Source organism: Anopheles moucheti, unplaced genomic scaffold, assembly GCF_943734755.1.
Source record: "Anopheles moucheti unplaced genomic scaffold, idAnoMoucSN_F20_07 putative_Y_39, whole genome shotgun sequence".
NCBI lineage: Eukaryota > Metazoa > Arthropoda > Insecta > Diptera > Culicidae > Anopheles > Anopheles moucheti.
This window is the reverse complement of record NW_026453689.1, coordinates 124,844-140,330: the sequence shown is the minus strand read 5'-3', so window position 1 is coordinate 140,330 and position 15,487 is coordinate 124,844. Positions and strand designations below refer to the sequence as shown.

General features: G+C 39.7%; 1 protein-coding gene across 1 annotated transcript; it reads right to left on the bottom strand.

Annotated features, from left to right (window-relative positions):
• Positions 1-1,326: 1,326 nt before the first annotated feature.
• On the bottom strand, positions 1,327-4,809 carry LOC128309296 (uncharacterized). The gene has a single exon (XM_053045653.1). It carries the CDS (start codon positions 4,807-4,809, stop codon positions 1,327-1,329), a length of 3,483 nt encoding a protein of 1,160 aa, XP_052901613.1.
• Positions 4,810-15,487: the final 10,678 nt, after the last annotated feature.

Here is a 15,487-nt window from a genome sequence, read left to right as displayed (position 1 = left end):
GGAATGAGTTTTCATGCAAAAACTGTCTATTTCAACTAACTTTGTCCATCCAAAACGAACTTTGTACTTTGCTATGAAGTTCCACCAGGAATGAGTTTTCATGCAAAAACTGTCTATTTCAACTAACTTTGTCCATCCAAAACGAACTTTGTACTTTGCTATGAAGTTCCACCAGGAATGAGTTTTTATGCAAAAACTGTCTATTTCAACTAACTTTGTCCATCCAAAACGAACTTTGTACTTTGCTATGAAGTTCCACCAGGAATGAGTTTTCATGCAAAAACTGTCTATTTCAACTAACTTTGTCCATCCAAAACGAACTTTGTACTTTGCTATGAAGTTCCACCAGGAATGAGTTTTCATGCAAAAACTGTCTATTTCAACTAAATTGATCCATCCAAAACGAACTTTGTACTTTGCTATGAAGTTCCACCAGGAATGAGTTTTCATGCAAAAACTGTCTATTTCAACTAACTTTGTCCATCCAAAACGAACTTTGTACTTTGCTATGAAGTTCCACCAGGAATGAGTTTTTATGCAAAAACTGTCTATTTCAACTAACTTTGTCCATCCAAAACGAACTTTGTACTTTGCTATGAAGTTCCACCAGGAATGAGTTTTTATGCAAAAACTGTCTATTTCAACTAACTTTGTCCATCCAAAACGAACTTTGTACTTTGCTATGAAGTTCCACCAGGAATGAGTTTTTATGCAAAAACTGTCTATTTCAACTATTTTAACTAATAACGAATTTGCGGATTTCGGATTTATTTTGCTGGCTGTAATATTTACCGGAGTCGAGGCGTTGAGTAGAAAAAAGAGATCGATTTATATTTTTGCACCAGTATTTATAACCTCCATTGAGTGCCCCTGGCACTCACATTCCGACAGTTGACGAAACTTGACGAAACCGATCGTCAACTGTCAATTCGTCCTGGTGTGTTGTTGTTGTGCGTGAACATCCTCCCCCCCATGACAGAATGTCATAATAAAAAGAAAAACAACTAAAGTTGTTAGCACGTGGTGTTCGGGTCAGCGGCGAGTGGTAAGATACAAATCTTTGTGATCGGACGTGTGAGGATCCCCTTGGCGGTTTTTAGTTTAACCACTCGTGTGAGTTGGTCCTGGCCCGGATGAACGTCGATGATGCGTGCGAGGGGCCATCGGGTTGTTGGTAGGGATTCATCCATCAGGATGACTAATCGTCCAGGTAGTATATCATTGGTTCGGTGATGCCTCATGTTGTCCTTTTGCAATTCTTGTAGATACTCCGATGTCCAATGTTTCCAGAAACGTTGGAACATCAGTTGCCACTTTTGGAGTTCATCAAGTGTACACATCTTCAATCCAGTGTAATCTGGAGTAGGAACCGAATGCATGGATGTGCCGATGAGGAAATGCGCTGGGGTAAGGTAAATCGTTCGGGTCGTCTGAGGTGGGCAATAAAGGTCGTGAATTCATTGCGGCCTCTATCTGCTGAAGGATGGTGCTGTATCCCTCGTAGGACAGCCTAGTGCTGCCTAGATGTCGGTAAAGATGTCGCTTGGCCGTTTTTACCGCTGCTTCCCACAATCCGCCGAAGTGGGGAGCCTTGGGAGGGGTAAAATGCCAAGTGATTCCCTTGTTGGCACATTCATTAGCGATGATGTGTTGCTGCTGTTCATCGCGGAACATGCGGAAAAGTTCACGGAGCTCGTGCGCGGCTCCTTCAAAGTTTTTTCCGTTGTCCGAGTGTATGTGTGCAGGTAATCCGCGCCTGGATGTGAAACGACGTAAGGCCGCTAAGAATCCCGCGGTAGTGAGGTCCCCAACCAGTTCTAAGTGGACTGCCTTCGTTGCGAAGCACACGAAGACGCACAAGTAGCTCTTCGCCGCCGCTGCACGCCGGTGCGCAGGCTTCAAGTAGAAAGGGCCAGCGTAATCTACTCCGGTAACAGAAAAAGGCCGGCTGGGAGTGACGCGCGGTGGTGGGAGTTGGCCGACTTGTTGTTCCTCTAGGCGGGGTTCTTGGCGTATGCAACGGAAGCAGTTCCTTACGATTCTCTTCACTAGGTGTCTTCCATCTAGTGGCCAATACGTTTCACGTATTTGGGAAAGTAGTAGTCGTCCGCCGCCATGCATGAGCTTCTCATGATGGTAAGCCGCGATGAGCTCGCCAAATTTGTGATTCTTGGGAAGCACAATGGGGTGTTGCGATTGGTATGGAAGTTGCGATAGCTTCAATCGTCCTCCCACACGCAATATTCCTTGTTCATCGAGGAATGGGTTTAGTCTTCGTAACGGTGATTGCTTTGCGATTGCTTCACCCTTAGTCAATTGCTTTAGCTCGGTTGTAAATTCGTCTTGCTGTGCTAAGAGACATAGCACAGTTTTAGCAGCTTCGGTATCCTCGGGAGTGATGCTCAATGGTGTAGTGATGCGTAGCGATGTTTGCTGAGTTCGTGCTTTCTCCTTGACGTTACGTGTGAAGCGAATGCAGAGTGCAATAATACGCAACAATCGCGTGTAGCTGGAACACATCGTAAACCAAGGATGATTAGTGACAGAGTTAGTAAAGGCAGCGCTCACCTTACGAATCTCGAGATTTGCGTTCTCGTCCGGTTCAGGGCAGAAGTCGGGCCATTGAGATGAAGATAACGCCAACCATTCAGGGCCGGAACTCCATAGCTTGCTCTTCAGGAAATCCACCGCTGCCATGCCGCGTGATACCAGATCTGCAGGATTTGTTGAACCGGGAACATGCCTCCACTGTCGTGGATGTGTGTAGTGTTGCACCTCGGCCACTCGATTAGCTACAAACGTCGCCCAAGTGTTAGGTGAGCCACCGATCCACTTAAGGGTGACAGTCGAATCGGACCAAAAGTATGATTCTGCTGCAGTTAGTCCCATCGCCTTCTTGACTCGATCGTAAAGATGAGCGCCTAATACCGCAGCGCACAGTTCAAGCCGTGGAAGCGTGACACGCTTAAGCGGTGCCACTCGTGACTTGGATGCAAGTAGAGTGATGCGAACTCGTCCTGGCGCACCTTCGCAACGAACATAGATGCAGGCTCCGTAGGCTGCTTCAGATGCATCACAAAAGGTATGTAGCTGCAATCGACTACCAGGTAATAGAGCATAACGATCTATTTTGAAACTGGATAAAAGTGGCCAATCATGTTGAATATCTTTCCATTTCTTGCAGATAGAATCAGGAACGGGATCGTCCCAGCCAGCTTTCTGTAACCATAGCTCCTGCATCATTATTTTTGAGCGAACAACTATTGGAGCCACTAGACCAAGCGGATCGAACATGCGGGCTATGCTAGAAAGAATCGTTCTTTTAGTAGTACATGTTGTGTCGGTGTAAATCGCGGACGGAAATGATAGTACGTCGTGTTCAGGCTCCCACGAAATGCCGAGAGCTTTAATCGTTTCGTCGGGCATGAATTGTAAAGCTGACTGTGTTCCGATCTGATCCGATGCTAGACCGGTAAGTACTTCTAACCGGTTGGAAGTCCACTTTCTTAATTCGAATCCACCTTTCGACAATAATTCACTTAGTTCTAACCGTAGATGACGAGCACTTTCAATGGAATCTGCACCCCCGATGAAATCGTCAACGTAAAAGTTGTTCTTCAGAGCGTCTGCGGCAACCGGATGCGCGGTACCCTCATCGTCGGCAAGCTGTTGCAATGTTCGAGTTGCCAAGAAGGATGAAGGGGATAAACCATACGTTACGGTGTTCAGCTCGTAATACTGGATCGGTGAATGGGGAGTAAATCGGAAGCAAATGCGGACGTAGTTTCTGTCATCGGGATGAAGCAGAATTTGGCGATACATTTTAGCGATATCGCCAACAACAGCCACTTTGTATGTGCGAAATCGAAGGATGATGTCTAGTAATTCATCCTGAACTGCTGGACCCACACATAACATATCGTTCAGGGAGTATCCTGAAGAGGTTTTTGCAGAGCCATCAAATACCACTCTTGTTTTTGTTGTAGAACTCGACGCCTTAAAAACGGGATGGTGCGGCAGATAGTATGCTGATTCATCGTCATCTGGAGCTCGCAGTAGTGACATATGTCCTAGCTCCAAATACTCTCGCATGAATTCGTGGTATGCTGCCTTAATACGAGGATCGCGTTCTAATCGTCTTTCGAGCATAGTGAAGCGTCGTAGGGCCGATGATTTCGATAATCCGAGCTTTTCTTTAAAGTCTGACTTCTTTGGTAAGCGAACAATATAACGACCTGTATCGTCTCGTTGTGTCGTATCTAGGTATAAATTTTCGCAATACCGTTCTTCAGGTGAAAGGCCATCTCTAACGTGTAGCTCTTCCATTTTCCAGAATCGCTCGAGGGTTTCATCGAGCGTGCTCATGCAAACAACGGAAGAGGCGTAGGATGTATCATTATTAATATTCGGGATAGATGCTGAACCGCTCACGATCCACCCGAACATACTCTCCATAAGGACCGGAAGATGGATAGCAATTCGATATTGAGCCCCGCTTTGGAAGAATTCATGATAATGCCGGGCACCGAGGATGAGATCGAGCGGTGCCGACTTATTGAACTGGGGGTCGGCAAGAATGAAATTCGGCGGTATTTGCCATTCATCGGTGCGCACATCATGCGCTGGCAAATCCCCGATCAAATTGTCAACTATCAAAAAATCAGCATTCAGCTCATACGGGCTCGTTCGGGAAGATATCTTCGCACGCACCGATTTTCGCACAGGGGTGGAAGAATGACCCGCACCGATAAGAGTGATGCTGATAGGATCGTGCTTCAAAGCTAACCTATTAGCAAGCTTGGTGCTCATTAGGTCAGGCTGAGAGGCACTGTCCAATAATGCTCGAGCTGGGTGCACAATACCATGTGCATCAACAATGTGCACTATGGCTGTTTGCAGAAAGACATGATCATATGTCTGCTGGCCTGCGTGTGCAGCCACATAGTGTCTCTGGGTGTTTGTGCTGTGATCGTCTGTGTTGTGTGGTTGGTTCGCCGGAACAGTTCGCGCAGCTGTCATAGTGGTTGCAGTGGGAAGTGCTCCGTGAGCATTGTGTTGTGAGTGTAATAGTGTGTGGTGCGCTGAGTGGCAGTTTCTGCATTTGTATTGCGAAGAGCAATCGCGTGCTCGATGATTGTCCCGCAAACAGTTAATGCATAACTTATGGAACATTACGCTACGGTATCGTTCTTCCGGACTCATAGCTATGAATCGCGGGCATTTAGTGAGGTTGTGCTCCTGGTGGCATATGATGCATTTTCGCGCGTCATGAGAGGTGGACGGGAAACTAGACAGCCGAGTGAGATTCGCTTGTTTTGGTGTGAAGTGCGTATTATTACCGGTAGAGGGTGCATCGGGATTGTTTACCATCATGGTTTCTAACACCCGCATTCGTCGCTGCAAAAATGCAACCAAGCTCTGGTAGCTTGGATTTTCATTATTGGAAGCGAACTCTTCCCAATCACGCAGTGTTGTCATCGGTAATTTCGTGCACAACAAATGCTCAAGCAAGCTACTCCAAGCCTCTGTATTTTCACCCAAGTGGCTTAGCGTCGTCTTATGGTGTTCGAACTCATCGACAAGATGGTGAAGCGTGGATGCACTTTCCCGTTTTACAGTGGCCATTCCAAACAATGCATGCAAGTGCTGTTTTTTAAGCAAATATTCGTTCGAGTAGCGTTCTGTTAGCATCTTCCATGCAATTTCATAATTCGCGGCACTAATGGTAATGGATTCTATTACCTTGGCGGCTTCTCCCTTTAAGGATGCTCGCAAATAGTGGAATTTTTGTATGGAAGGTAAATCAGGATTATCATGAATTAATCCTTCAAATGTGTCTCTGAACGTCAGCCACTGCATATAATCACCATTGTATTCTGGAAGTGCAATGGAGGGAAGCTTCATATTGTGCAGTGGATTGAAGCCTGCGTTTGGTTGCGAAATATTGTCCCGAGGAATATGTGCCCTTTTTAGTTTTAACTGGGAGTGAGCCCGTATCAAACGCGGCTCAAAATCATCGCGTAAAGCGGCATTGTGAGCTATTTCTTCTGGAGTGATCGCTGCATCTTCTAACTGCCTTTGAATCTTCTCCAAATCGATGGAAAGTTGCTCGAACTTGGCAATGCGCGTTTCCACCTCTATCTCGTCTCGCTCGGGGAGAAAATCGAGAAGGAACTTCTCGTGACGGTCTAAAGTGACAAGCAAGATTGTCCTTCGCGATGATAGTATTACGGTCGACGCTGGCATGGTCGTGTATGAAACAAATTTTCGACGGTCGCGAAAAAAAAAAACGGTTGTGATGTGACGCGGTAAATATGTGGCGCGGAAAGAAAAACTCGCGAGAATCGGCAGAATTACAATAACCAAGTTCGTCGGATCCTGGTCACGGCACCATGAACGAATTTGCGGATTTCGGATTTATTTTGCTGGCTGTAATATTTACCGGAGTCGAGGCGTTGAGTAGAAAAAAGAGATCGATTTATATTTTTGCACCAGTATTTATAACCTCCATTGAGTGCCCCTGGCACTCACATTCCGACAGTTGACGAAACTTGACGAAACCGATCGTCAACTGTCAATTCGTCCTGGTGTGTTGTTGTTGTGCGTGAACAACTGTCTATTTCAACTAAATTGATCCATCCAAAACGAACTTTGTACTTTGCTATGAAGTTCCACCAGGAATGAGTTTTCATGCAAAAACTGTCTATTTCAACTAACTTTGTCCATCCAAAACGAACTTTGTACTTTGCTATGAAGTTCCACCAGGAATGAGTTTTCATGCAAAAACTGTCTATTTCAACTAACTTTGTCCATCCAAAACGAACTTTGTACTTTGCTATGAAGTTCCACCAGGAATGAGTTTTTATGCAAAAACTGTCTATTTCAACTAACTTTGTCCATCCAAAACGAACTTTGTACTTTGCTATGAAGTTCCACCAGGAATGAGTTTTCATGCAAAAACTGTCTATTTCAACTAACTTTGTCCATCCAAAACGAACTTTGTACTTTGCTATGAAGTTCCACCAGGAATGAGTTTTCATGCAAAAACTGTCTATTTCAACTAAATTGATCCATCCAAAACGAACTTTGTACTTTGCTATGAAGTTCCACCAGGAATGAGTTTTCATGCAAAAACTGTCTATTTCAACTAACTTTGTCCATCCAAAACGAACTTTGTACTTTGCTATGAAGTTCCACCAGGAATGAGTTTTTATGCAAAAACTGTCTATTTCAACTAACTTTGTCCATCCAAAACGAACTTTGTACTTTGCTATGAAGTTCCACCAGGAATGAGTTTTCATGCAAAAACTGTCTATTTCAACTAACTTTGTCCATCCAAAACGAACTTTGTACTTTGCTATGAAGTTCCACCAGGAATGAGTTTTCATGCAAAAACTGTCTATTTCAACTAAATTGATCCATCCAAAACGAACTTTGTACTTTGCTATGAAGTTCCACCAGGAATGAGTTTTTATGCAAAAACTGTCTATTTCAACTAACTTTGTCCATCCAAAACGAACTTTGTACTTTGCTATGAAGTTCCACCAGGAATGAGTTTTCATGCAAAAACTGTCTATTTCAACTAACTTTGTCCATCCAAAACGAACTTTGTACTTTGCTATGAAGTTCCACCAGGAATGAGTTTTCATGCAAAAACTGTCTATTTTAACTAAATTGATCCATCCAAAACGAACTTTGTACTTTGCTATGAAGTTCCACCAGGAATGAGTTTTCATGCAAAAACTGTCTATTTCAACTAACTTTGTCCATCCAAAACGAACTTTGTACTTTGCTATGAAGTTCCACCAGGAATGAGTTTTCATGCAAAAACTGTCTATTTCAACTAACTTTGTCCATCCAAAACGAACTTTGTACTTTGCTATGAAGTTCCACCAGGAATGAGTTTTTATGCAAAAACTGTCTATTTCAACTAACTTTGTCCATCCAAAACGAACTTTGTACTTTGCTATGAAGTTCCACCAGGAATGAGTTTTCATGCAAAAACTGTCTATTTCAACTAACTTTGTCCATCCAAAACGAACTTTGTACTTTGCTATGAAGTTCCACCAGGAATGAGTTTACATGCAAAAACTGTCTATTTCAACTAAATTGATCCATCCAAAACGAACTTTGTACTTTGCTATGAAGTTCCACCAGGAATGAGTTTTCATGCAAAAACTGTCTATTTTAACTAACTTTGTCCATCCAAAACGAACTTTGTACTTTGCTATGAGGTTCCACCAGGAATGAGTTTTCATGCAAAAACTGTCTATTTCAACTAACTTTGTCCATCCAAAACGAACTTTGTACTTTGCTGTGAATTTCCACCAGGAATGAGTTTTCATGCAAAAACTGTCTATTTCAACTAACTTTGTTCATCCAAAACGAACTTTGTACTTTGCTATGAAGTTCCACCAGGAATGAGTTTTTATGCAAAAACTGTCTATTTCAACTAACTTTGTCCATCGAAAACGAACTTTGTACTTTGCTATGAAGTTCCACCAGGAATGAGTTTTCATGCAAAAACTGTCTATTTCAACTAACTTTGTCCATCCAAAACGAACTTTGTACTTTGCTATGAAGTTCCACCAGGAATGAGTTTTCATGCAAAAACTGTCTATTTCAACTAAATTGATCCATCCAAAACGAACTTTGTACTTTGCTATGAAGTTCCACCAGGAATGAGTTTTTATGCAAAAACTGTCTATTTCAACTAACTTTGTCCATCGAAAACGAACTTTGTACTTTGCTATGAAGTTCCACCAGGAATGAGTTTTCATGCAAAAACTGTCTATTTCAACTAACTTTGTCCATCCAAAACGAACTTTGTACTTTGCTATGAAGTTCCACCAGGAATGAGTTTTCATGCAAAAACTGTCTATTTCAACTAACTTTGTCCATCCAAAACGAACTTTGTACTTTGCTATGAAGTTCCACCAGGAATGAGTTTTCATGCAAAAACTGTCTATTTCAACTAACTTTGTCCATCCAAAACGAACTTTGTACTTTGCTATGAAGTTCCACCAGGAATGAGTTTACATGCAAAAACTGTCTATTTCAACTTAATTGATCCATCCAAAACGAACTTTGTACTTTGCTATGAAGTTCCACCAGGAATGAGTTTTCATGCAAAAACTGTCTATTTCAACTAACTTTGTCCATCCAAAACGAACTTTGTACTTTGCTATGAAGTTCCACCAGGAATGAGTTTACATGCAAAAACTGTCTATTTCAACTTAATTCGTCCATCCGATACGTACTTTGTACTTTGCTATGAAGTTCTACCAGGAATGAGTTTTCATGCAAGAACTGTCTATTTCAACTAAATTGATCCATCCAAAACGAACTTTGTACTTTGCTATGAAGTTCCACCAGGAATGAGTTTTTATGCAAAAACTGTCTATTTCAACTAACTTTGTCCATCCAAAACGAACTTTGTACTTTGCTATGAAGTTCCACCAGGAATGAGTTTTCATGCAAAAACTGTCTATTTCAACTAACTTTGTCCATCCAAAACGAACTTTGTACTTTGCTATGAAGTTCCACCAGGAATGAGTTTTTATGCAAAAACTGTCTATTTCAACTAACTTTGTCCATCCAAAACGAACTTTGTACTTTGCTATGAAGTTCCACCAGGAATGAGTTTTCATGCAAAAACTGTCTATTTCAACTAAATTGATCCATCCAAAACGAACTTTGTACTTTGCTATGAAGTTCCACCAGGAATGAGTTTTCATGCAAAAACTGTCTATTTCAACTAAATTGATCCATCCAAAACGAACTTTGTACTTTGCTATGAAGTTCCACCAGGAATGAGTTTTTATGCAAAAACTGTCTATTTCAACTAACTTTGTCCATCCAAAACGAACTTTGTACTTTGCTATGAAGTTCCACCAGGAATGAGTTTTCATGCAAAAACTGTCTATTTCAACTAACTTTGTCCATCCAAAACGAACTTTGTACTTTGCTATGAAGTTCCACCAGGAATGAGTTTTCATGCAAAAACTGTCTATTTCAACTAAATTGATCCATCCAAAACGAACTTTGTACTTTGCTATGAAGTTCCACCAGGAATGAGTTTTTATGCAAAAACTGTCTATTTCAACTAACTTTGTCCATCCAAAACGAACTTTGTACTTTGCTATGAAGTTCCACCAGGAATGAGTTTTCATGCAAAAACTGTATATTTCAACTAACTTTGTCCATCCAAAACGAACTTTGTACTTTGCTATGAAGTTCCACCAGGAATGAGTTTTCATGCAAAAACTGTCTATTTCAACTAAATTGATCCATCCAAAACGAACTTTGCACTTTGCTATGAAGTTCCACCAGGAATGAGTTTTCATGCAAAAACTGTCTATTTCAACTAACTTTGTCCATCCAAAACGAACTTTGTACTTTGCTATGAAGTTCCACCAGGAATGAGTTTTCATGCAAAAACTGTCTATTTCAACTAAATTGATCCATCCAAAACGAACTTTGTACTTTGCTATGAAGTTCCACCAGGAATGAGTTTTCATGCAAAAACTGTCCATTTCAACTAAATTGATCCATCCAAAACGAACTTTGTACTTTGCTATGAAGTTCCACCAGGAATGAGTTTTTATGCAAAAACTGTCTATTTCAACTAAATTGATCCATCCAAAACGAACTTTGTACTTTGCTATGAAGTTCCACCAGGAATGAGTTTTCATGCAAAAACTGTCTATTTCAACTAACTTTGTCCATCCAAAACGAACTTTGTACTTTGCTATGAAGTTCCACCAGGAATGAGTTTTCATGCAAAAACTGTCTATTTCAACTAACTTTGTCCATCCAAAACGAACTTTGTACTTTGCTATGAAGTTCCACCAGGAATGAGTTTTTATGCAAAAACTGTCTATTTCAACTAACTTTGTCCATCCAAAACGAACTTTGTACTTTGCTATGAAGTTCCACCAGGAATGAGTTTTCATGCAAAAACTGTCTATTTCAACTAACTTTGTCCATCCAAAACGAACTTTGTACTTTGCTATGAAGTTCCACCAGGAATGAGTTTTCATGCAAAAACTGTCTATTTCAACTAAATTGATCCATCCAAAACGAACTTTGTACTTTGCTATGAAGTTCCACCAGGAATGAGTTTTCATGCAAAAACTGTCTATTTCAACTAACTTTGTCCATCCAAAACGAACTTTGTACTTTGCTATGAAGTTCCACCAGGAATGAGTTTTTATGCAAAAACTGTCTATTTCAACTAACTTTGTCCATCCAAAACGAACTTTGTACTTTGCTATGAAGTTCCACCAGGAATGAGTTTTCATGCAAAAACTGTCTATTTCAACTAACTTTGTCCATCCAAAACGAACTTTGTACTTTGCTATGAAGTTCCACCAGGAATGAGTTTTTATGCAAAAACTGTCTATTTCAACTAACTTTGTCCATCCAAAACGAACTTTGTACTTTGCTATGAAGTTCCACCAGGAATGAGTTTTCATGCAAAAACTGTCTATTTCAACTAAATTGATCCATCCAAAACGAACTTTGTACTTTGCTATGAAGTTCCACCAGGAATGAGTTTTCATGCAAAAACTGTCTATTTCAACTAAATTGATCCATCCAAAACGAACTTTGTACTTTGCTATGAAGTTCCACCAGGAATGAGTTTTTATGCAAAAACTGTCTATTTCAACTAACTTTGTCCATCCAAAACGAACTTTGTACTTTGCTATGAAGTTCCACCAGGAATGAGTTTTCATGCAAAAACTGTCTATTTCAACTAACTTTGTCCATCCAAAACGAACTTTGTACTTTGCTATGAAGTTCCACCAGGAATGAGTTTTCATGCAAAAACTGTCTATTTTAACTAAATTGATCCATCCAAAACGAACTTTGTACTTTGCTATGAAGTTCCACCAGGAATGAGTTTTCATGCAAAAACTGTCTATTTCAACTAACTTTGTCCATCCAAAACGAACTTTGTACTTTGCTATGAAGTTCCACCAGGAATGAGTTTTCATGCAAAAACTGTCTATTTCAACTAACTTTGTCCATCCAAAACGAACTTTGTACTTTGCTATGAAGTTCCACCAGGAATGAGTTTTTATGCAAAAACTGTCTATTTCAACTAACTTTGTCCATCCAAAACGAACTTTGTACTTTGCTATGAAGTTCCACCAGGAATGAGTTTTCATGCAAAAACTGTCTATTTCAACTAACTTTGTCCATCCAAAACGAACTTTGTACTTTGCTATGAAGTTCCACCAGGAATGAGTTTACATGCAAAAACTGTCTATTTCAACTTAATTGATCCATCCAAAACGAACTTTGTACTTTGCTATGAAGTTCCACCAGGAATGAGTTTTCATGCAAAAACTGTCTATTTTAACTAACTTTGTCCATCCAAAACGAACTTTGTACTTTGCTATGAGGTTCCACCAGGAATGAGTTTTCATGCAAAAACTGTCTATTTCAACTAACTTTGTCCATCCAAAACGAACTTTGTACTTTGCTGTGAATTTCCACCAGGAATGAGTTTTCATGCAAAAACTGTCTATTTCAACTAACTTTGTTCATCCAAAACGAACTTTGTACTTTGCTATGAAGTTCCACCAGGAATGAGTTTTTATGCAAAAACTGTCTATTTCAACTAACTTTGTCCATCGAAAACGAACTTTGTACTTTGCTATGAAGTTCCACCAGGAATGAGTTTTCATGCAAAAACTGTCTATTTCAACTAACTTTGTCCATCCAAAACGAACTTTGTACTTTGCTATGAAGTTCCACCAGGAATGAGTTTTCATGCAAAAACTGTCTATTTCAACTAAATTGATCCATCCAAAACGAACTTTGTACTTTGCTATGAAGTTCCACCAGGAATGAGTTTTTATGCAAAAACTGTCTATTTCAACTAACTTTGTCCATCGAAAACGAACTTTGTACTTTGCTATGAAGTTCCACCAGGAATGAGTTTTCATGCAAAAACTGTCTATTTCAACTAACTTTGTCCATCCAAAACGAACTTTGTACTTTGCTATGAAGTTCCACCAGGAATGAGTTTTCATGCAAAAACTGTCTATTTCAACTAACTTTGTCCATCCAAAACGAACTTTGTACTTTGCTATGAAGTTCCACCAGGAATGAGTTTTTATGCAAAAACTGTCTATTTCAACTAACTTTGTCCATCCAAAACGAACTTTGTACTTTGCTATGAAGTTCCACCAGGAATGAGTTTTCATGCAAAAACTGTCTATTTCAACTAAATTGATCCATCCAAAACGAACTTTGTACTTTGCTATGAAGTTCCACCAGGAATGAGTTTTCATGCAAAAACTGTCTATTTCAACTAAATTGATCCATCCAAAACGAACTTTGTACTTTGCTATGAAGTTCCACCAGGAATGAGTTTTTATGCAAAAACTGTCTATTTCAACTAACTTTGTCCATCGAAAACGAACTTTGTACTTTGCTATGAAGTTCCACCAGGAATGAGTTTTCATGCAAAAACTGTCTATTTTAACTAAATTGATCCATCCAAAACGAACTTTGTACTTTGCTATGAAGTTCCACCAGGAATGAGTTTTCATGCAAAAACTGTCTATTTCAACTCAATTGATCCATCCAAAACGAACTTTGTACTTTGCTATGAAGTTCCACCAGGAATGAGTTTTCATGCAAAAACTGTCTATTTCAACTAACTTTGTCCATCCAAAACGAACTTTGTACTTTGCTATGAAGTTCCACCAGGAATGAGTTTTTATGCAAAAACTGTCTATTTCAACTAACTTTGTCCATCCAAAACGAACTTTGTACTTTGCTATGAAGTTCCACCAGGAATGAGTTTTCATGCAAAAACTGTCTATTTCAACTAAATTGATCCATCCAAAACGAACTTTGTACTTTGCTATGAAGTTCCACCAGGAATGAGTTTTCATGCAAAAACTGTCTATTTCAACTAAATTGATCCATCCAAAACGAACTTTGTACTTTGCTATGAAGTTCCACCAGGAATGAGTTTTTATGCAAAAACTGTCTATTTCAACTAACTTTGTCCATCGAAAACGAACTTTGTACTTTGCTATGAAGTTCCACCAGGAATGAGTTTTTATGCAAAAACTGTCTATTTCAACTAACTTTGTCCATCCAAAACGAACTTTGTACTTTGCTATGAAGTTCCACCAGGAATGAGTTTTCATGCAAAAACTGTCTATTTCAACTAACTTTGTCCATCCAAAACGAACTTTGTACTTTGCTATGAAGTTCCACCAGGAATGAGTTTTTATGCAAAAACTGTCTATTTCAACTAACTTTGTCCATCCAAAACGAACTTTGTACTTTGCTATGAAGTTCCACCAGGAATGAGTTTTCATGCAAAAACTGTCTATTTCAACTAAATTGATCCATCCAAAACGAACTTTGTACTTTGCTATGAAGTTCCACCAGGAATGAGTTTTCATGCAAAAACTGTCTATTTCAACTAAATTGATCCATCCAAAACGAACTTTGTACTTTGCTATGAAGTTCCACCAGGAATGAGTTTTTATGCAAAAACTGTCTATTTCAACTAACTTTGTCCATCCAAAACGAACTTTGTACTTTGCTATGAAGTTCCACCAGGAATGAGTTTTCATGCAAAAACTGTCTATTTCAACTAACTTTGTCCATCCAAAACGAACTTTGTACTTTGCTATGAAGTTCCACCAGGAATGAGTTTTCATGCAAAAACTGTCTATTTCAACTAAATTGATCCATCCAAAACGAACTTTGTACTTTGCTATGAAGTTCCACCAGGAATGAGTTTTTATGCAAAAACTGTCTATTTCAACTAACTTTGTCCATCCAAAACGAACTTTGTACTTTGCTATGAAGTTCCACCAGGAATGAGTTTTCATGCAAAAACTGTCTATTTCAACTAACTTTGTCCATCCAAAACGAACTTTGTACTTTGCTATGAAGTTCCACCAGGAATGAGTTTTCATGCAAAAACTGTCTATTTCAACTAAATTGATCCATCCAAAACGAACTTTGTACTTTGCTATGAAGTTCCACCAGGAATGAGTTTTCATGCAAAAACTGTCTATTTCAACTAACTTTGTCCATCCAAAACGAACTTTGTACTTTGCTATGAAGTTCCACCAGGAATGAGTTTTCATGCAAAAACTGTCTATTTCAACTAAATTGATCCATCCAAAACGAACTTTGTACTTTGCTATGAAGTTCCACCAGGAATGAGTTTTCATGCAAAAACTGTCCATTTCAACTAAATTGATCCATCCAAAACGAACTTTGTACTTTGCTATGAAGTTCCACCAGGAATGAGTTTTTATGCAAAAACTGTCTATTTCAACTAAATTGATCCATCCAAAACGAACTTTGTACTTTGCTATGAAGTTCCACCAGGAATGAGTTTTCATGCAAAAACTGTCTATTTCAACTAACTTTGTCCATCCAAAACGAACTTTGTACTTTGCTATGAAGTTCCACCAGGAATGAGTTTTCATGCAAAAAC

Excerpts from the sequence above, each read along its gene's own strand:
- LOC128309296 (XM_053045653.1), bottom strand. The coding sequence starts at position 4,809 with ATGAGCACCAAGCTTGCTAATAGGTTAGCTTTGAAGCACGATCCTATC.